The sequence below is a fragment of the Panthera onca genome, chromosome F1, assembly GCF_046562875.1.
Source record: "Panthera onca isolate mPanOnc1 chromosome F1, mPanOnc1 haplotype 2, whole genome shotgun sequence".
NCBI lineage: Eukaryota > Metazoa > Chordata > Mammalia > Carnivora > Felidae > Panthera > Panthera onca.
In genome coordinates, this window is record NC_138355.1 from 46170666 (window position 1) to 46190654 (window position 19989).

Consider the following 19989-nt stretch of genomic DNA (forward strand, 5'->3'; position numbering starts at 1 on the left):
CCAACTCTCATGTCTCTACTTCTTTGACCTTCTTTTGGTCAAAGAAGGTCTTTTGTCTTTTGTCCTCTTTGACCTTCACCCAAGTCTGGATAGGGGAGTTCTCACTGCATCCTTTTCCACCTCTGCAGAAACCCTGCTACTGGGACCCCAAAGCTGGGCCAGTATCCATAGCTAGTGAATAATTAAGCATGCCCAGCAGATGCTCAACAGATCCAAAGTGATACTGTGACCTCCTTCTGGTGGCCGGAAAGGTGAAGCCTGCCCTGGAAAAGCTCTGTAATATTAACTTCATTATATAAGGTTTCTTCACGGCCTGAGCAGGCGGCTTCAGAGCCAACTATGAGCTGGGCCCCATGCCTGTCTACTGACTTCTCAGGGGCCCGGTGGCATGGCGGGCATGTGCCTCGGACTTGCGGGTCGTGTCCCTTTGAGCCTTGCTGGCTTTGGCACTCAATCGAACAGCATTTTGCAGCTTGCGTTCCTCGTTTAATCAGGGCAGCTCATGTAAGTGAGGAGCCCTGGAGTCAGCAGGAACCCCCAAGAGTTCTGCATGTCAACCCTCTGCTTTTAGAAAGGAATCATTCTAAATTCTTCTTGGCAGGGGCGCCTGGATGGCTCAGTCAGTTAAGCGTCCGACTTCGGCTCGGGTCCTGATCTCACGATTCGTGAGTTCAAGCCCCACATCGGGCTCTGTGCTAACAGCTCAGAGCCTGGAGCCTGCTTCGGGTACTGCGCCTCCCTCTCTCTCTGCCCCTCCCCTGCTCGCACTTTGTCCCTCTCTCTTAAAAATAAATAAATGTAAAAAAATTTAAAAAATAAATTCTTCTCGGCAAAGAGTATCGAGTGGGGGTGCTCTCTTCCTAAAAACCACCCAAAAAGAAGCTGCTTCCTCTCTGGGTCACTTTCTCCTACACCTGTCCCCAGCGCCCCCACCACCAAGGAAACAGTGGCTATGAAAGGCTTGAAATCATCTTTTTCTATCCACCTGTCACCCATTTTGATTTTCCTAAAAGAGACCAAAGATGAGCGGTTCTCTCCACTGCCCAGCATCTGGCTCATGACTTTGCCCGCAGGGGGCTTCCTGTAGGAGTGTCCACGGCATCAGCCGGGTGGAAAAGCACCAGGTGGGAGACATGGCCTTCTCCCTCCCTGGAAGCAGCTGGAGGGTGGCCTGGTGTGTGCGTGCTGGTCACCCCCCAGCTCTCTCCATTCTGGCCTTTTCTGTCTGCCTTTTCTATCCGCTCGTGGGGCCAAGCCTCTCCACCTGCTCCTATGAAACATGCCCACTCGGTTCCTGTAGTTCACCCTGCAGACTATGAATCTTCCTCCCCTCCTGCCTTTCGTGGCGGGGGTGGTGCAGGGAGGACGAAGAAGCTCTCTGCTGAGAAATGTGAGTTTCTAAGAAGATGCATCTTCTGGTCGGGTCAACAAATGAGTGTTGGAGGAAGGACTCTGAGTGCCGACCGCTTCCCAAAGCCCTATTTGCAAGAGGTGAGCATTAGCAAGGCAGCAGCCTGCCACGGAGGGATGCTAACTGGGAGATTTTCACAGCGCACCTGGAGCGTGAGATTTTGAAGGCCTCACCTTCTATTCTGAGCTGCTAAATTTAGCTGTCTTTAGCTTCTAAAGCCGATGGCTTCTCAGGTTTCCCCTCCTTCAGAATATGTGGTTTGTGCCTTTTTTTTTTCCCCCCTAAGAGAAAGAAGAGTAAGTAGGAAGATTAAAAAAGGGAGGAGCTGAAGAACGATAACCAGAGGAGAAGAAGAAAAGAGAAAGTGTGAAACTGACAGTATTAGGGGAAGAAGGGGCCTGGCCTGAAACCTCAACGAAGAGGAAGGGGAGACTGAACTGAGTGGAGCCCAGCGACTATCCGGGCTTCCCTCCAGCGTCCTCTTCCATCTGTCACCCCTGGGCTCAGGCTAACCGGGAGGGTGGGGGCAGTGTGACCACAGACCCCTGGCCCAGCCCAGCTGCCCGCGCTCATGGGCCCGAGCCACGGGGGCCGCCCCACCTTGGCTGACATGGGGCCTGCATCTCCGCCGGGCCAGAGGGGGTGACGGCAGGGGAGCGGGACGGCCAGGACTTAACAGCAGGTACACGTGATGGCATCCTCTCAGGGGCACCCTCTTCTTCGCAGAAGGAGGTTGCCTTGTGGCTCGTGTGCTGCCTAAGCCCCCAGCCTTACTGCTCACCGTAGCCCTTCCGCATCCACCTGCCACCCTCTCGGCAGCCACTTTTGTGGCTTCCTCTGTCCCAGGCAAAGTCTCCCAAGTAGCGTGTGGTGTGTGTGTGCGTGTATGTGCACATACACGTGTGGCGAGGGGGCCTCGGCGCTGGTCGTCTTGTTCGGTAAAACCGACAATGTGTCAGGCATGTTCCCAGTTTATCTTCACTGCAGCCCTGGGAGTTCATGAGCATGCGTGCCATTTTGCAGCCAGGAAAACTGAGGCTCGGCTACGGAGAGTCTCTCACCTTCCCCTCCTACCTCCTGATGCCGAGGGTCTGATTCCTTAAGGCCTCTTCCTCCAGGCTGCTGCTTTGTAGGCCTTGGTGCCTCCTCCGGCAGCTGTGACGGAGCACCCGCAGGGCCTGCCGAGGCCAGCGAGTGGCAGGGTGCGGGTCTGTGGCAGGCCGCTGACCGCAGGCCCTCTGCCGTGCCACTGAGAGGGGTAGCCCTCCCCCACAGAGCCTGGCCTAGGTGAGTCTTCCTGTGATACATCCCCCTTCAGCCAGGGCTTTTCAGCCCCACCCCCCCCACCCCCCCCCCACCCCCCCCCCCCCCCCCGCCGCCCTCCACTCCCGCCTCCCATTGCACTTGGGGACACTGAGCCTCAGGGCGTGTGGGAGCTTGAGGTCCCAGAGCAACTGTGGAACTGAGACCCAAATCCAGGGCTCACATAACCTTTCCCCACCCCAAATCACGGCGCCTTGGGCTCCCTGCTTCCCACCCGCAGGACAGGAAGCTCCGTGGCCTTGGCAGGTCTGGGAACATTTCATGCGCGTAAAGACAAGAGCAGACTCTGGAGGGAAAGGGATCTCTCTCCCCCTGGCCTGCCTGGCACACCTCCCCCTGGTTCCTGTTTGTTCCTTTTCTCTTAGCAGACTACCGGTTCACCCCTAGCTCCTCCCCCCTTTTTCCTGCTGTTTAGTTGTTGTGCTGATGGGTGGTTGTCCCTGGAGGAGAGGAGCCGAACCCTCCCATCGGGGAGACCCCCCGGCTGCCTGTGTCCTGGGGGCTCTCCTCAGGGTTATCTTGGTGGTGCAGTGTGCTCTTGCAGGAACCTCTTTCTGGTGCTTCTGAGCCTTCATGATCGGGAAGTCCAGGGAGGGAGAGAGCTCAGGAGAGAGCCCCAGGGCTCTCCCCACCTCTGGTCTCCTGCTCACTGCCACCTTCTGTTCTGCTTGGAAGGAAAGGTTACACATCTTAGCTTGGTGGAGCCTAGAAAGGAGGGAGGCGGGGGAGAGAGGTCTGTTTGTTTGTTTCATTTATTCCACCAACATTTCTTGAAGTGCTTCTACACGTTATGCTGAATTTGACTTGACACGTTTTAAAAAATAAGGGCTTTAAAATGACCGCCTTTTTGGGGGGGCACCTGCGTGGCTCCGTCGGTTGAGGCTCTAACTCCAGTTCAGGTCATGATCTCACTGTTCGTGAATTCGAGCCCCACAGCGGGCTGTCTACTATCAGCCTGTCAGCGCAGGGTCCGCTTCGGATCCTCTGTCCCCCTCACTCTCTGCCCCTGCCCCGCTTACTCTCTCTCAAAAAAGAAAACATTAAGACTATGTGTATATACTTAGGGCTTGTTTGATTTGTTGTGGATGTGTTCCAAGTAAAATTTCTTAAGTAGTTCAAAACACTTGCAGGGACACCTGGCTGTCCCAGTCAGTAGAGCGTATGGCTCTTGATCTTGGGGTGGTGAGTTCAAGTCTCACACTGGGTGTAGAGATTATTTAAAAATAAAATCTTTAGGGATGCCTGGATAGCTCAGTCGGTTAAGCATCTGCCTCTTGCTTTTGGCTCAAGCCATGATCTCACAGTTCATGAGTTCAAGCCCTGCAACAGGCTGTGTGCTGACCATCCAGAGCCTGCTTGGGACTCTCGCTCCCTCTCTCTCTGCACCTCCCCCACTCTTGCTCTCTCTCAAAAATAAGTCAACATTAGAAACATATTTCTAAAAACCCGAAAACTTTTACAATGAGAAATACGGGAGGAAAAAATCAGTAAGAGCTGCCGTGGATTTAGAAAAAGGTAAAGTCTGGGGCGCCTGGGTGGCTCAGTTAGTTAAGCATCCGACTTCGGCTCAGGTCATGATCTCATGGTTTGTGGGTTGGAGCCCCCACGTCAAGCTCTGTGCTGACAACTCAGACCCTAGAGCCTGCTTCGGATTCTGTGTCTCCCTCTCTCTGCCCCTCCCCACCTCACACTCTGTCTCTCTCCCTCTCCCTCTCTCAAAAATAAACATTTAAAAACATTAAAAAGGAAAAAAAAAAGTCTTTGGATGATCATTTCAAAGTAACCAAAATGTTATCATCTAGGCTGCGTTAAGAATGAGTGCAAAAACATGCTTTTAAAAATTTTGGTCCCAATATACTTTGTCTTAGATATTATTTTACAGGCTTGTCACTAGTTCTGGAAGAGGAGGGATGTCTTAGTATGAGAAGACCAGGCTGTGGTTTGGATGCCTAGGACAAAGCTGCAATAGACTGTCTGTTACAGCCCCATGAGATAGGTCATTCAATCATTCTGAAAGCCCAGGGAGGGTCATTCTAATGCTAGGCCCAGCGAAGGGCTCGGACGTGTTTAAGATGTGATTCCTGCCTTCCTCGGGAAAGTAAGACCGAAGACCTGTTTGCACATAACCACTGTGCGAGAGGAACAAATGTTGGGACGTGATGGAAGTAGTCTCTGACCCTCATGTCCCGGGCTGCACATGGCTGAGCTGGCCCCCAGAAATCGGGACCTGTTGATGTGCTTTTGCTAGGTTCCTGTCCTCACAAACCCCAAGTCATCGGCCACCATTAATGTTTGTAAGGTTTCCCCAAGCCCAGGGTGTGGGGACTCCTACTCTTGGTTTTGGCTGCACGCCCTGGCATTGGGCCCCACAGATACGGCTGGGACCTTCTTATCTCTTCGCACCTTCTTGGGACCACCCTACCACGTGTGGAGCCTGAGTATTTAAAACCTGAGTCCTTCGCCTGGCTCACATAGGTGCAGGAGCCGTGTCTTTGGTGATTCCGCCTCAGAAGCCTCCCTGAGAGACTGAGCTGGGCCCTCAACTCCGCTGGCCCTCCTGTGCCCCTGCTCAGAGCTTGCTCGCCTCAATTGTGGCCCTCTAGCCCCCTCTGCTGGCCACTCACAGGATTTCTTGCTGGAACTGCCCAGATGAAGTCCAAGGAGGAAAGGACTGCTGTGAGTTTGCCATCTGTGTTTGATCCGGGGTGTTTATGCCTGGGCCATGCTGGGGGGAGGCGGGGGGGGGGGGCATGGAGGAGAGCGGGGAATAGGGAGCAGAAGCCAGTGGAGAAGGAGCTGTAGTGGTGTCTGAGCAGAGAGTGGATTTCTGGAAGAATATCTCAGAGCTGCGGGGGTCCCCCAGGTGATGCTGGCTGAATTCTGATCCCTCCAGGGAGTTCTTGGCTAGGGAGCATGGCTTGGGAGTGATGGAGGCTTTAGCGGGGCAGAAGGGAGAGAGGTAGGGTACTCCAGGCTGAGCTGGCTGTGTTAGGATCCAACAAGAAGTCCCCTCCAGGCTCCAGAGACCTCCTTTTCATCCTGGCCGGGAGCCCTACTTCCTTTAGGAGGTGAAGAAGGGAGCCAGTGGACTGTGCCTCTGTTTGTCAGGGGGGCTTCTGATGGTGGGAGGCATTTCTGGGCTTGCACTAGGTGGGTGAGTGATGCAGGTGTATGTCTCCATGTGCTGCACCCCCCACGGGGGCTGGAGGTGCTGCCTGTCACACCTGGGTGTCCTCATGCACACTGAACTCATGGTGGCGACAGCTGGGCTTGGGGATGGGCAGAGTGGTGGTGGCGGGGACACCTCTTTAGAGCTGGGTCTCCCCGCTCAGTGATCCTGCCTGTCTCCTCCCAGATGGGAAGGAGCAGCCTGTGAGCCCCAGGGCAGGGGAAATCTCCCAGAGCAATCCGTCCCTAATCCCCAGGCTGGGCCTCAGGCTGGAGATGGCAGCTGCAGAGCCTGGGAGCTTGGGCACACCTGCTCGCAGACCCCGGCTTCCCTTGGCAAGCCCCGTGCTGCCCAGGGACTGCGACCCCGGGGGCCTGGCCCAGCCCCTGGAAAGCTGGAGCCTCAAAGCCTCTGGCGCCCCGTCACCGGCACGGCTTCGGGAAACGGGACCCGCACAGGTGAGGCCCCTGGTGGGTGGAAGGGGAGAAGGTTACTGGGCGGGGATGGGAGAAAGCCATTTGTGCTGCTTGCCGGGTGGCCTGTGCTCACCGTCTGGTCTCTCAAGGTGTAGCCCCCGCTCCATTACAGAGAACTCTTTGTGGGAGGGTGGAGGGGGCGAACACCAGGCCTTCAGGTCTAGGCTGAGGAGTGCCCGGAGGGCCCCTGGGGTGGGGGTGGGGGCAGGAGTCTTATGCAGAAGCACGGGTGAACCCTGGCTCAGAAGCCTCTAGAAACCAGTAGGCTGTACGTCACTCTTCTTGGGGCCAGAGGAGCTGGTGTGCAATTAAGTGGAAGGGGTGTGCCTGGATGTGGTCCCTTCTGTCTACAGAAAGACTTGGACAGGGAGAGCGGGGTGTGAGGGTCCCGTGAGCACTGACCCCAGGTGGACGGTGGGGAGTCCAGAAGGAACCAAGTGCTTGGGCGCCTGGAGCTTTTGGAGAATTTGCAGGGTGGAGAACAGAGGAGGCCCCGAGGCAGGAGCCTGTGGGGGTGAGGAGGCAGAGTGTGCGGGACATTCGTGTGGAAAAGGGCATGGTTCTCACCAGGGCAGGGAATGTGGTAGCTGAGCGGAAGGTGTAGACTGGGCCAGAACCTATGGGTGGGCCTGTCAGCAGGGACGGGAAGCTGAGGGCTGGGGGAGAGAGAGGAGAGGGTAGCCCTGAGGCCCGAGTCTGGGCAGGGGTGGGTGCCTGCTGGCTGCAGGCAGAGGCTGACGGAAGCCTCCACCCGGTGCCCAGCTGCCTGGAGATCGCAGGTGCTGTCTGAAAGGGCGAGCGAGCGCATTCCTCGGGTGTCTGTGCCCTGCACTCTGAAATCCCAGGTGGCAGCATGGGACTCTCTGTAAAGCCGCTGAGGGCCTATGCCTTGCCACAAGGGATGGGGTGCTGCAGGGAGGAGCCAGGGCCCTCAGGCTCCTGCCTCTCGAATCCCCCTTTTAGGGGCTGGGGCCTTGCTGCAGGAGTTTTTCACCCCACTGGACCCCCCGTGAACAGACCCGGGTATACATACTGCCCCACGTGTACTTCATTAAGTGCCTAAGCATTTGCCTCCCTGCCCTCCGGAGAAAAGCCGCTTAGGCTCCCTGGCACCGGAGGAACCGCTGGGTGGGCTGGTACCTTCCCCTTCTCCCCTCCCCTGCGCCTTTCCCACGTGGGGGTGGGGGGGGCATGGGTCAGCTGTGATGGGGTGTCCAGAGCTGGGACCGAGCAAGAAACCGCAAACTGCCCCCACCTCCTCACCAGGAAGAGAAAGAGCCAGCAGCCCGGCAGGCTGTGCCTGCTGATTTGGAGGAATGGGGGCAGTCCCTGCCTCCAGCACCGGGGCTTCGGGTCATTTTTCTGGCTCTGGCTGGAATATCTAGTTGGTGTGGGAGACGTCAGGTCCCTTCCTCCCAGCTTCCCCGCAAGGTCAAACTGCCTCTTTAGGCAGAAGGATTTGAGCTGGCCATGAATATTCCTTTCCATCTTGGCCCTGGCCTTTCCCTCTGGGGATGATTAGAAAAAGTGAATGAGTGTTCTTTATCCCTAGAGGGGTGCTCAAATCAGAGTCACGGGGCCAGAAGTCAGCAGATAGAAGCACCTCTGCTGAGTCACGCGGGCCCAACAGCCTCCATCACACTTGGCCTTCTGGGCTCTTAGCGGCTGGAAGCCCAGGCCCTGCTCAAGAGCAACATCCCATGTGGATCTCAACCTGCTTGGCCAGACCCCAGACCCTCTTGTTCCCCGCCCTGGGAGGGAGCCTGAAGGCCACCTGTCCCAGGATGACGGGGACTGCCCTGCTCTCCCAAAGGGAAGCAAAGAAGCTCCAAAACTCTTTGTTTCCTCCCCTCCCCTCTCCTTGTGTGTGTGTGTGTGTGTGTGTGTGTGTGTGTGTGTGTATCTGTCTGTCTAAGAGTGACCTTCGTGTTGGCTTTCCTGAGCAGAGACCTAGGACAGGAAGTCCTCATCTTCTGTGTCAGCCTGCCCTGGGGACCCTAACAGGAGTACTTTGTAAGTTCAGGAAGGGGCTGCTTGTCCCCTGGGGAGGGACGTCAGGCTGGGAGCCCTCTGCAGTCTTGTGGGAACCTGGGAGCACAGGTGGAATTTATTCCATTGCCGAGAAATAGCACCACGCTCCACATTTCACAGCAGCTAGTACCTTCTCCTCCCTGCACAGAGCTTCATGAAAGCCTGGATGCTTTCTGTCCCTACAGAGTATACTGTGTGCTCCCGGCCTCAGGGATCTGGGCGGCTGGGCTGGTGTGCAAGACGGGGAGCCATTGCCCCTATGGCAGGGCCCCGGGTTAACAGAGGACATGAGCTCAGGCCTGGGAGGAGGTGGGAGCCCTGGGAGGCCCCCAGGAGCCAGGGCTCCTGTAATCTGGCAGCATGCCTAATCCGGCTTCGTGCGGAATTGCCGGATGGGGACAGGGAAGGGAGTCCACGGCTCTGCGAGCCCACGTGGAGGGGGTGCTTCTGGGTGCAGGAAGCAGGGAGGGGAAGTGGGAAGGTTGGACCCTGGACACTTAAGACAACGTCCCATCTCTGGCTCTTCCAGAACATTCACCAGGACTTCTTGGACCTCAGTCACTGTTTAGAACAAGGTCTGTGACCTCAGCCCCGGCTGGTAGGTACCATGAGCGGAGAGCATGACATGGCCTCCCTGGTTGCCCGGCATGGAAGGGCATCATGGAAGGAAGCATGGCCCTCCCTCCACCATTCTCCTTGTAAGAACTTGCCTGGCCCACGGGCGGGGATCAATCTTGGGGTCAGGTACCTAGGAGAGTGGCGTGGGAAGGCCATGATGCTGGGGCCGCAGCTCCAGGTGTGGTGCTGGCTGCTGGGCACGGACAGAGGGCTGAGTGGCCTGGGCCAAGTGAAACTCTGTGACAATTTGGAGAGAGGAGCAATGGTGCCTCTGTTGCCCACTCGCTGCCATGCTCCAGCTGGGAGACCCAGGGAGTTTTCACCCACCACTGACCGGGGGTTGAGTGATCTGTACCCGGCCTCAGGACACGGGATTGGGAGTGAGTTAGAAAGAGCTCTGGCTCTGTTGAAAATGAGACAGTGATTTGAAGGACCAGGAGACCCTCCCACAGACCAACCCTGTAATAGGACATTGGTTGGAGCGGTGGCTGGAACCAGCAGGTGGGAGGACCCCTGGCCTTCTACATCCAGCTTTCTGTAATCACCACTCTGTCTGGCTCCAGAAGATTGCCATCACCCCCAAAAGAAACCCAGACCCATTGAGCAGCCACTCCCCACTCCTCCCCTGCCCCCCAGCCCCTGGCCACCACTAATCTGCCTTCTGTCTCTATGGCTTTAACCTTTCTGGACGTTTCATATAAAAGGAATCCTTCAGCACGTGACCTTTTGCATCTGGCTTCTTTTGCTTAGCGTGATGTTCTCAAAGTTCATCCACGTTGTTGTGTGTGTATCAGTGGGACTTCATTCCTTTTATGGCCCAATGATGTTCCACTGTATGGATGTACCAACTTCGTTTACCCATTCTTTGGTTGATGGACAAATGAGTTGTGTCCACCCTTTGGCTATTGTGAAAAGTGCTGTTATGAATACATTTGTACACGTACTTGTTTGAATACCCATTCAAAATTTTTTTTTTCTTTAAATGTTTGTTTTTGAGAGGGAGATAGAGCGTGAGTGGGGGAGGGGCAGAGAGCGAGGGAGACACAGAATCCGAAGCAGGCTCCAGGCTCTGAGATGTCAGCACAGAGCCCGATGCGGGGCCCGAACCCATGAACTGTGAGATATGACTTGAGCCAAAGTTGGACACTTAACCGACTGAGCCACCCAGGTGCCTGAATACCCGTTTTTAATTCCTTTGGCTATATACCCAGGAGTGGAATTGCGAGATCATGTGGCAAATCTACGGCAAATCCCCCAAACTAAGGGACCCCCCAAACTGTTTTCCGCAGGGACTTCCCCTTTACATTCCCACCAGCACGGTATGAATACCTGTGGTAGTTTTTCTACATCCTTGCCAACACTTGTTATTTTCCTTTTATAATTTTTTTTAAATGTTTTTATTTTATTTCTGAGACAGAGAGACAGAGCAGGAGTGGAGGAGGGGCAGAGAGGAAGACACAGAATCGGAAGCAGGCTGCAGGCTCCAGGCTCCGAGCTGTCAGCACAGAGCCAGACACGGGGCTCGAACTCACGAGCTGTGAGATCGTGACCTGAGCCGAAGTCGGACGCTTAACCGACGGAGCCACCCAGGCACCCCCTGTTATTTTCCTTTTAAAAATTATGGCCACACTAGTGAATATGAAGTGTCACTTAATTTTGTTTTTGAGCACCTGCTGTATGCCCTGAGACTGTACCGATTCTTGCCTTCACTTACTGTTTCATTTCATTCTCCTGACAACCCTTTGGGGGTAGGTCGAATCCCCTCCTGTTTCCGGGTGAGAAAATAGAGTAAAGTTAATGACATACCCAAGGGCACGTGGCCAGTGAGGGACAGAGCTAGGGTTCTAAATTGGTGTCTGACTCCAAATTTGGTGCTCTTTCCATTGCCTTGCATGGGCTCTCTGTCCTGTCTCTGTGCTGTTTTTTTTTTTTTTTTTTTTTTAATAGAAGTATAATTAACACACAGTGTTATGTTAGTTTCAGGTGTACAGGGTAATGACTCAACAATTCTATGCATGATACAGTGCTCATCATAAGTGTACTCTTTTTTTAAAGTTTATTTGTTTATTTTTAGAGAGGGAGAGAAAATGTATGCGAGGAGGGGAGGGGCAGAGGGAGAGAGAGAATCCCAAGCAGGCTCCGCGCTGTCAGCACATGGGGCTCGATCCCATGAACTGCGAGATCATGACCTGAGCCGAAATCCAGAGTCGGGCTCTTACCTGACCGAGCCACCCAGGCGCCCCACGATAAGTGTCCCCTTAGTCCCCTTCACCTGTTCCACCCCTCCCCCACCTCCCCTCTGACAACCACCAGCTTGTTCTTTGTATTTAGGAGTCTGTGTTTTTTGTCTCTTTTTTGCTTTGTTTGTTCTGTTTCTTAAATTTCACGTATGAGTGAAATCATGCCGTGTTTACCTTTCTCTGACTTGTTTCACTTGGCTTTATACTCTCTAGTTCCATCCCCGTAGTTGCAAATGGCAAGATTTCACTCTTTTTTATGGCTGAGTATTATTCCCCTACGCACGTACTCTGCCTCTTCTGTATCCATTTGTCTATGGACGGACATTGGGCCAGCTTCCACATCTTGGCTATTGTAAACAATGCCACAGGCTCATTGCTTTCCCTTGTGGTTTTTTTTTTTTTTGTTATTTTGTGTGTGTGCTTTTTTTTTTTTCCAGATCTCTTTCCCCTCTTCTGCTTTTTCCATCCTTCATAGTTTTGTCATCTTATGCTTGAACTCTCCTTCCTTTGTTAAAGTATTCTCCTTCTTGGTGCCTCTGCCTGCTGCCTGCCACCTCCTTGGCTTTCTTTCCTTTAGCCACTCTGTCGTGGTTCAGTCCTGAAGGGCCACTGGTGCAATGGGGAGAGGGGGGGTGTCCTGGGGTGGGAGGTGTGAAGAACCCCCCGCCTTCCTCCGTGGGGGAGGACAGGGAGGGGGTGTTCTGTGACTGGAGGCACCCAGCGGGGTCCAGGTGTGGCAGATGCCAGTGGAGGGGCAGCAAGGAGCTGGCGTCCTGCTGAGGGACCCCCGGGCTCGAGTCTGGGCCCCAGGGCAGGAAAGAGGGGCAGGTGAGGGGGCCAGGAGCCCAGCCCCAGGCCACTCCAGCCCACCGTTAGGCCCCAGCTTGTTTTCCCCGGAATGTCTGTTCTCTCGTTCCCGGGGATTTCGCAGCCAGCTTCCACTCGGCTTTTCCATCTGTAAGCTAGACAGACTCTAAATCAAGGGAGGAGAGACACTAAGCTGCAGGAGTAAAGCCAAGGTAGGGGGAGAGTTGCTATTTTACAGTCCCTCGGAGTCCCAAAGCACTTCTACTTTTCACGGCATCCCTGTCTCATTAGCTGCTCGCATCCCCCTCCTAGTCCTTGCGGCAGGTTCTCTGCTCATTATAGAGACAGCCGAGCACCGCCGAGGGCCGAGCATCAAGCCATGTTTCAGACCCAAAACTCACCTTCTGGACGTTTTTTCTCCCCCAAAGAGGGAGAAAGAGAATTGAGCCTCTTTGGAAGCACAGCAGCCTTAGAGGAGGACCAGATTGCTTAATCTTAAAAATGGTGTTCCTGGATAATTTAATTTTTTATAGTTCAATATTTATGCTATAGTATCAATATTGACTGCACTGGTAGGAGGATAATCTCTTTTTTTTTATGAATGAATTTTCAATCTTGGACCCTAGGTCTACACTGTTTGTTTTGTTTTGTTTTAATGTTTGTTTACTTTTGAGAGAGAGAGACCGAGAGACAGAGCGTGAGCTGGGGATGGTCAGAGAAAGAGGGAGACACAAAATCCGAAGCAGACTCCGGGCTCCGAGCTGTCAGCACAGACCCGACGTGGGGCTCGAACTCCCAAACTGTGAGATCATGACCCGACCAAAGTCGGAGGCTTAACTGTCTGCACCACCCAGGTGCCCCTGGTTGGTGTAATTTCTTAATTAAACTGCATTCCCCTGCCCCCCTGAATTGTGCTGCCTGGATCCAGACAGCATTTATGAGTGCCTTCTGTATGCCCCACACTGGGCTAAGTGCTTGCTAGGCATCATCTTGTGTAACCCTCACAGAGACCTGAGAGTAGATAGCATTATCCCCCTTCTCAGGTGGGGATACTGAGGGTCAGGGAGAGACAGGTTTCATCACTGCAGGACATAGCACAGGAGGAAGGGGTTTAACTGCAGGACGGGGTTTTAAGTCACACTGGCGTGACAGACCTTGGGACAGATCATTTAAGGGAGGTGGTGGAATTGGCCCTTCTGGTACGCGAGTTCAGAAATTCAGAGGTGCAGGGTTCTGAAGACATGTGCCCCTGGAGGGAGGGCCAGGGGACACAAAGGGAGACCCAAAGCCAATGTAAGGGGCAAGTCCTGACTTTAGGAGAGATTGGAGAAGGGATCGGCATTGTCCCCAGCATCCCCAGCAGAACTGTGACCTGGAAAGGCCCCAGAGGAAGCCCACAGAGGAGCCACCCGCCCCCGTCCCCTCCCCGGCTCCTGATTTTGGCAGGACTGTTGTTTTCACTAGTGTTTTCCAATAACTTTGCACCTCGGCAGAAACCGGGTCCAGTGACTTCTGCCTGTAATTGGCACAGGCTGCTTCCAGTTCTGGTGTGGGTAAGCGGGCCACTTGCTTTGCGCTTATAACCCCTTCCCCCACCTGTACCTCATCCCGCCCCACACACACGAAGAGCGAAGGATCTGACCCGGCCGTCCTGGGGTGTGCTGTGTGTAAAAATACATGGGGTTGAGCCATTTCCTGCTGCTTCCGTTCTTGCATGGCGATAAGACACAGGGGACTCAGCTGTGGACAGAGAGGTTCTCCAGCAGCTGGGGTGGGGGGGGCGGCCCTGGGAGAGCAGGACTCCAGGCCCGCCTGCTTTCTTCTGACCCCGCGGTTTCTCATCTTTCCTATCTCCTGGGACCTTTCCTTCCTTTCACCCCGACCCCCCAACCTTTCTCGGCTTCTCTTCTCCTTTGTGCCACCCTCATGCGCTTGGGAAGCCTGCCTGCTGCTTGGAAAGGGACCGTCTGCTCCGTCCTGCACATTTGCCCCCTCCTGAGCTAGGCCCTGGTACCTTCAGGCCCCCAGACTGGTCTCTGCTGCCCTTGGCCCCCAGGGGTTGCTCCTAGGACTTGAGTCCTCAGGACCTGGCCAGCACGGTGGGTGGGGCTGTGCTCCTCTCCCGCATCTGAGAGAGCGTCTGGGAGAGCGGGCAGGGCCGGGTGCTCCTGCCGTCATGAAGCGGAAGAGGTTGCTGACGACTCAGGAGAGCTGGAAGGTGATGGAGGGGCTGGAAGGGGTATCCACAGAGGCAGGAGACCTGCTGAACTGCATTAGGAAAGCCGGGGTGGGACGGGTGGGGAGGCTTCCTGTGCCTACGTAGGGCCAAAGTGTAGGCTTTGGCCAGCTCTGGGGGAGAGGCCTGTTTGAGGCAGGAGCCTTTGGGGGAGGTGGAGTCCAGAGGGACAGCTTGTCTTGTCTCTGAGAAGTCAGTCCTGTGACTCTCCTCAGGCATGCTTGGTCCGTATGATGGAGCAAGAAGAGCTCTGGGCTGGAAGTTCTGTGTTTTCGTGGCTGTGTGTCCCGGAGCAACTTGCTTGAACTCTCTGGGCCAAAGGAGGGGCAGATCTGCCTAGACTGCATTTTAGGGATGTTATGAGGATTACGTGGATCGCAGCTGGGACAGCCCTTCAAAACTGGCCATGGGTAGGGGCACTTGGCTGGCTCAGTCAGTGGAGGGTGGAACTCTTGATCTCGGAGCTGGGAGTTTGAGGCCCACGTTGGGTATAGACATTACTTAGAAAAAAAATCTTTTTTTTTAAATTTTTTTTTCAACGTTTATTTATTTTTGAGAGACAGAGAGACAGAGCACGAGCAGGGGAGGGGCAGAGAGAGAGGGAGACACAGAACCTGAAGCAGGCTCCAGGCTCCGAGCTGTCGGCACAGAGCCCGACGCGGGGCTCGAACTCACAAACCGTGAGATCATGACCCGAGCTGAAGTCGGACGCTTAACAGACTGAGCCACCCAGGCGCCCCAGAAGTAAAATCTTTTAACACAAAATGGCCACCATAAAGGAATACTGCTACGGTTGTGGTTATTTGGGGTCTTGCCCTGAAGCTTCCTATTCCTCCTGCATCCATCTCCCAGGCAGAGAAACCAAGGCCAGAGGTGTCCACGGACGTAGGAGAGTATCCTCCCACAGTGTCACGATTTACCGACGCTTGCTTTTCTTGCCTCCTTCCCCAGGTTGACAAGGGAGACCTTGTGGCCCTGAGCCTCCCCGGCGGCCCCGGCCACGGTGACGCCGACGGTCCCGTCAGCCTGGACGTGCCGGACGGGGCCCCCGACCCCCAGCGGACCAAGGCTGCCATCGACCACCTGCACCAGAAGATCCTGAAGATCACCGAGCAGATCAAGATCGAGCAGGAGGCGCGGGACGACAACGTGGCCGAGTACCTGAAGCTGGCCAACAATGCGGACAAGCAGCAGGTGTCGCGCATCAAGCAGGTGTTCGAGAAGAAGAACCAGAAGTCGGCCCAGACCATCGCCCAGCTGCACAAGAAGCTGGAGCACTACCGCCGGCGCCTGAAGGAGATAGAGCAGAACGGGCCCTCGCGGCAGCCCAAGGACGTGCTGCGGGACATGCAGCAGGGCCTGAAGGACGTGGGCGCCAACGTGCGCGCCGGCATCAGTGGCTTCGGGGGCGGCGTGGTCGAGGGCGTCAAGGGCAGCCTCTCGGGCCTCTCGCAGGCCACCCACACCGCGGTGGTGTCCAAGCCCCGGGAGTTCGCCAGCCTCATCCGCAACAAGTTTGGCAGCGCCGACAACATCGCCCACCTGAAGGACCCTCTGGAGGACGGGCCCCCCGAGGAGGCAGCCCGGGCGCTGAGCGGCAGCGCCACCCTCGTGTCCAGCCCCAAGTACGGCAGCGATGACGAGTGCTCCAGTGCCAGCGCCAGCTCGGCCGGGGCGGGCAGCAACTCCGGGGCTGGGCCGGCGGGGGCGCTAGGGAGCCCCAAGTCGAACACGCTGTACGGGGCCCCCGGAAGCCTGGACGCTCTGCTGGAGGAGCTGCGGGAGATTAAGGAGGGACAGTCCCACCTGGAGGACTCGATGGAGGACCTCAAGTCTCAGTTGCAGAGGGACTACACCTACATGACCCAGTGTCTGCAGGAGGAGCGCTACAGGTAGGCGCCACCCCTCCCGCACTGCCGCCGCCCGGCCGGGCCTCGGCCGGAGCGGCCGGGCGCCGGCTTTCAGACTCCGGCTCGCGGAGGCAGGTGGAGGTGCACATAGAAGGGTCCGAGGCTGCCGGAAGGAGCCAGAAGAGGCCCCGGGAGGCCTTCCTCCAGACTGGTCAGAGCGGCTGGGAGATAGGGTTAGGGGGCCTGGCCTGCCGATGGAGAGAAGGCTCTGCCTGTCTCAGGAGCTCTGAACATCCCTGCTTGATGGTTATGTGGTCCGTGTACAGAAGGGGGAAACTGAGGCAGGGACACGGCCAGCTACGTGGCCTCTCCTCCGGAAGGACTAACGGCACTGACTCTCGAGCCAGGTTCCCTGGGTTCAAAGCCCAGCTCTGCTCTTTCCTGTTTACCTTGAACAAAGCACTTAGTGCTCCCCACAGCTGCTCTCCGGGTCTGTGCCGCGGCAATAACACGGATCCCTACTCCTAGGGTTCGTGAAGGTTCGACGAGTCCAAACCTCTAAAGTCAAACTGTGTAAACCTCTGGCACCATCAGGTTAAACATTTGGCAGAAGCTGGAGTCTCCAGCCCCTCCCCGCCCCGCCTGCTCCGCGCCCTCTTGCTCAGTGCCCCTCCTGTGTCATTTGGTTGTCACTTGCTCTCTGGGATTCTCGGCGAGCTTTTCCTTAATTAGCTCTTTTCCTTTTTCTTCATATATATGAAGAAGGGTTAGAAAATTGGGGGGGGGGGGTCCCTGCCTGAAAACTAACTACCCCTACATGAGAGTCACCTTTTGATACTTTGTGCCGGCAGAGCAGGGATCGTGTCGCTGTGTCGCTGTGTCCCTGGTGACCAGGAGAGCATCTCAGTCCAGGGCTTACAGGCTCGCGCCGAAGGCGTTTAATCCCTGAGTCCTCCGTTCATGAGCTGTGGGACCTTAGGCAGGTTCCTTAACCTCTCTCTGTCCCAGTCTTCTCATCTGTGAAATGGGATGATGCTAGTGCTTGTCTCGTGGGGTTGAGGGGGGTGAGGATCCTGGGAGATAATGTGGGTAAAGCCTGGGCACAATGCCTACTTGGAAGCAGAGCCATATAAAGAGTAGCTTTCGTTGTCGTTGCTGTTCAAATTGGAAGGGGACTGAACGTGTTGCGTGTTTTGAGGAACGAAATCGATCCTGGGGAGAGAAGGGAGGTCAGGGGGCCAGGACTGAAGTCACCCCTTCTCCCTCTGCCAGGTACGAGCGGCTGGAAGAACAGCTCAATGACCTGACCGAGCTTCACCAGAATGAGATGACCAACCTGAAGCAGGAGCTGGCCAGCATGGAGGAGAAGGTGGCCTACCAATCCTACGAAAGGGCTCGGGACATCCAGGTACGACCAGAGACTGGCCCTGGGGAGGCCCCAGACGTGCCGAGAGAGCTGTCGGCGGCCGGAGGGTGAGGGCTTTACCAAGTGGGGGGTGATGGGCACAGGTGGGTCCACTGGCGGCGCAGATGGGCGCGTGGCTGGAGAGGGCAGTGTGGGGTGGAGATAGGAGCCGGGCAGGCCCGAGGCTGGATTTGTGCGAGCCGACGGGCGAGGGCCGCCCATGCCCCCAGCTCTGTGATGGCAGCCTTGCCAGTGAATAATCGGGATCTGCGGGCTCCAGGCTGCCTGGAGAGGAAGCTCCAGGGGACTGGGCCAGCTGTGTGTCCCCTCTCCACTCCCCGCACACACACGAGTCAACCACATCCGTCTCCTACCATCTTCCCTAAAACGTCGTAAAGCACTGCCCCCAGCTGCAGCCGATCAGCCTGTACCCCCCGCCCCCCGGCCTGGCCTTTGCAGGGGGCGCCCTGTGCACGGGCACCTTCTCTGAGGGGCGGGGAGGGTTCAGCCCACCCTGAGCTCCCACGCGCCCCTCCCCCCCGCAGGAGGCCGTGGAGTCCTGCCTGACCCGCGTCACCAAGCTGGAGTTGCAGCAGCAGCAGCAGCAGGTCGTGCAGCTGGAGGGCGTGGAGAACGCCAACGCGCGGGCTCTGCTGGGCAAGTTCATCAACGTGATCCTGGCGCTCATGGCCGTGCTGCTGGTGTTCGTGTCCACCATCGCCAGCTTCATCACGCCCCTCATGAAGACACGCCTGCGCATCACCAGCACCGCCCTCCTGGTCCTCGTCCTCTTCCTCCTCTGGAAGCACTGGGACTCCCTCACCTACCTCCTGGAGCACGTGCTGCTGCCCAGCTGAGCGGCCAGCCCACCCCTGCCCCGTGCTCCCCCCGGCCCCGAGATGGCCACGCTTCTCCAGGAGGGACCCGGGGACCCCCGAGTCCCTTGAACTTGTTCGTGTGTCTGGTTTGGCCTCTTGCCCAAACTGTCCATTCCAGCAGCTCCTGCCCCCTTCTCTGTTCTTGCTTCTGTCTGACGCCTTCTCCCTGTTGGCCTGAAGGGAGCCTCGAGCGCAGCCCTGGCCGGGCACAGTGAGGACATCCGTGGCCAAATGGAGCAGAGGAGGACACCGGGATGGACCGTTCTGATTATTTACAGTCACACAAGGACTTCTCCCAGCGGACTCAGGATGCAGCAAGTCAGGAGGGTCAAGAAGAGGAGCAGGAGAAGGCCACGCCCCATCCTTCCAGGGAAGAGCCCAACCTGGAGGCATCCACAGTTCCTTCCTGCGGAGATGGTCAGGGTGAAGGCCAGACGGCAAGCGGGGGGTGGGGCTCTGCTGGCCTCAGAGAATGCCAGGGAGAGAGGGCAGGTCCCCCCAGCCTCTGGGCACCTGCCGGGCCAGAGGGCAGGCTCGGTCCACCCCTGGTTCCTCCAGAGCTGGTTTGAGGCTCACTTCTGGGCTGGGCCCTTCCCGGGATATGAAGGACGCAGGCTCTGGAGGCCAGGTGGAGTACAGCTTTTGGACTTGTGTTTTCCCTATTGTTCTTTCTGCCTGTCACTGGATCTGCTCTTTTCAGGGAAACAGGCCCCAGGGGCCCCCCGAGCCTCAGCCTAAGCCCTTAGGCCTCTGGGAGCATGTTGGGTTCTATTTATTTATTTATTTATTTGTTCCTTTGTACCTTGTCCCCCCTGAGCTCCAGGGAGAGGGAGAGGCCCTGCCCCTGTCCTCTCTCGGAAGCCAGGGCCTTCTCCTTGGCTGTTGGGCACTTCCATACCATTTCGCCTCTGGATAATCCTGGCTAGGGGAAGGGGGGCGAAGCCACCCAGCCCCACTCTCCCAAAGCACCCCTCAGCCAGGACGGGAGGAGCATAGCCTCTCTTTTATACATCTGTTTATTTTGTATGTGTGTATTTGTGTGGAGGAGGTTGTTTGTTGCTTTATTTTTTTAAGGCTTTGGAGTGTTGTGTATGGTTTCTCTTCACATCCCAGCCTTCCCACGGGCACTTCCAAGAAAAGAGGGCATTTCTCGCAAAACAAAAGAGAAATCCCTTAGAGCGGAGGAGGGTAGTGCCTGTCAGCTGTGGTGGACCTTCCTGAAAAATAAATATCCTCTAAATTTTCAAAGCATCCTGTCTAGTGTTAGTTGATGAGGCCATCCCCGTGGAAACCACCGGGTCTCTCCCCACACCCAGGCATGCTGGGTAACACTCTGGGCCTCCCCTGTTGGCCTGAGCCCTTCTTCCTTCAGGATCCATCCCTGAACAAGCCATCGTGCACCCTTCCCGTCCTACTTTGCGCAGCCAAAGCTCTGGCCTCCGTGATAGGGAAGTGAGGTGATACCACCCCCTCTGGCTGGCCAGAGCACTTTCTAGGGGGAGGGGATTGGGAGATTGCTTTCTAGGGCTTGAAGAAGACAAACAG

The 19989-nt window shown here is 56.2% G+C and overlaps 1 protein-coding gene across 7 annotated transcripts in view; it reads left to right on the plus strand.

Annotated features, from left to right (window-relative positions):
* TMCC2 (transmembrane and coiled-coil domain family 2) overlaps window positions 1-19695 on the plus strand; it is a 40340-nt gene extending 20645 nt beyond the window's left edge. For 3 of the 7 annotated variants that reach the window (XM_060644259.3, XM_060644260.3, XM_060644261.3), the window contains exons 3-5: window positions 15263-16203; window positions 17434-17569; window positions 18112-19695. In XM_060644259.3, coding sequence (XP_060500242.2) covers window positions 15263-16203; window positions 17434-17569; window positions 18112-18423 — 1389 coding nt within the window. In that variant the 3' untranslated portion in view covers window positions 18424-19695. Of the gene's footprint in view, window positions 1-4866; window positions 5411-5521; window positions 6362-8325; window positions 8393-8939; window positions 9009-12749; window positions 14294-15262; window positions 16204-17433; window positions 17570-18111 lie in introns of those variants that run through there. The other 4 variants (XM_078441224.2, XM_078441225.2, XM_060644266.3 and 1 more) reach the window with 4 other exon arrangements.
* Window positions 19696-19989: the final 294 nt, after the last annotated feature.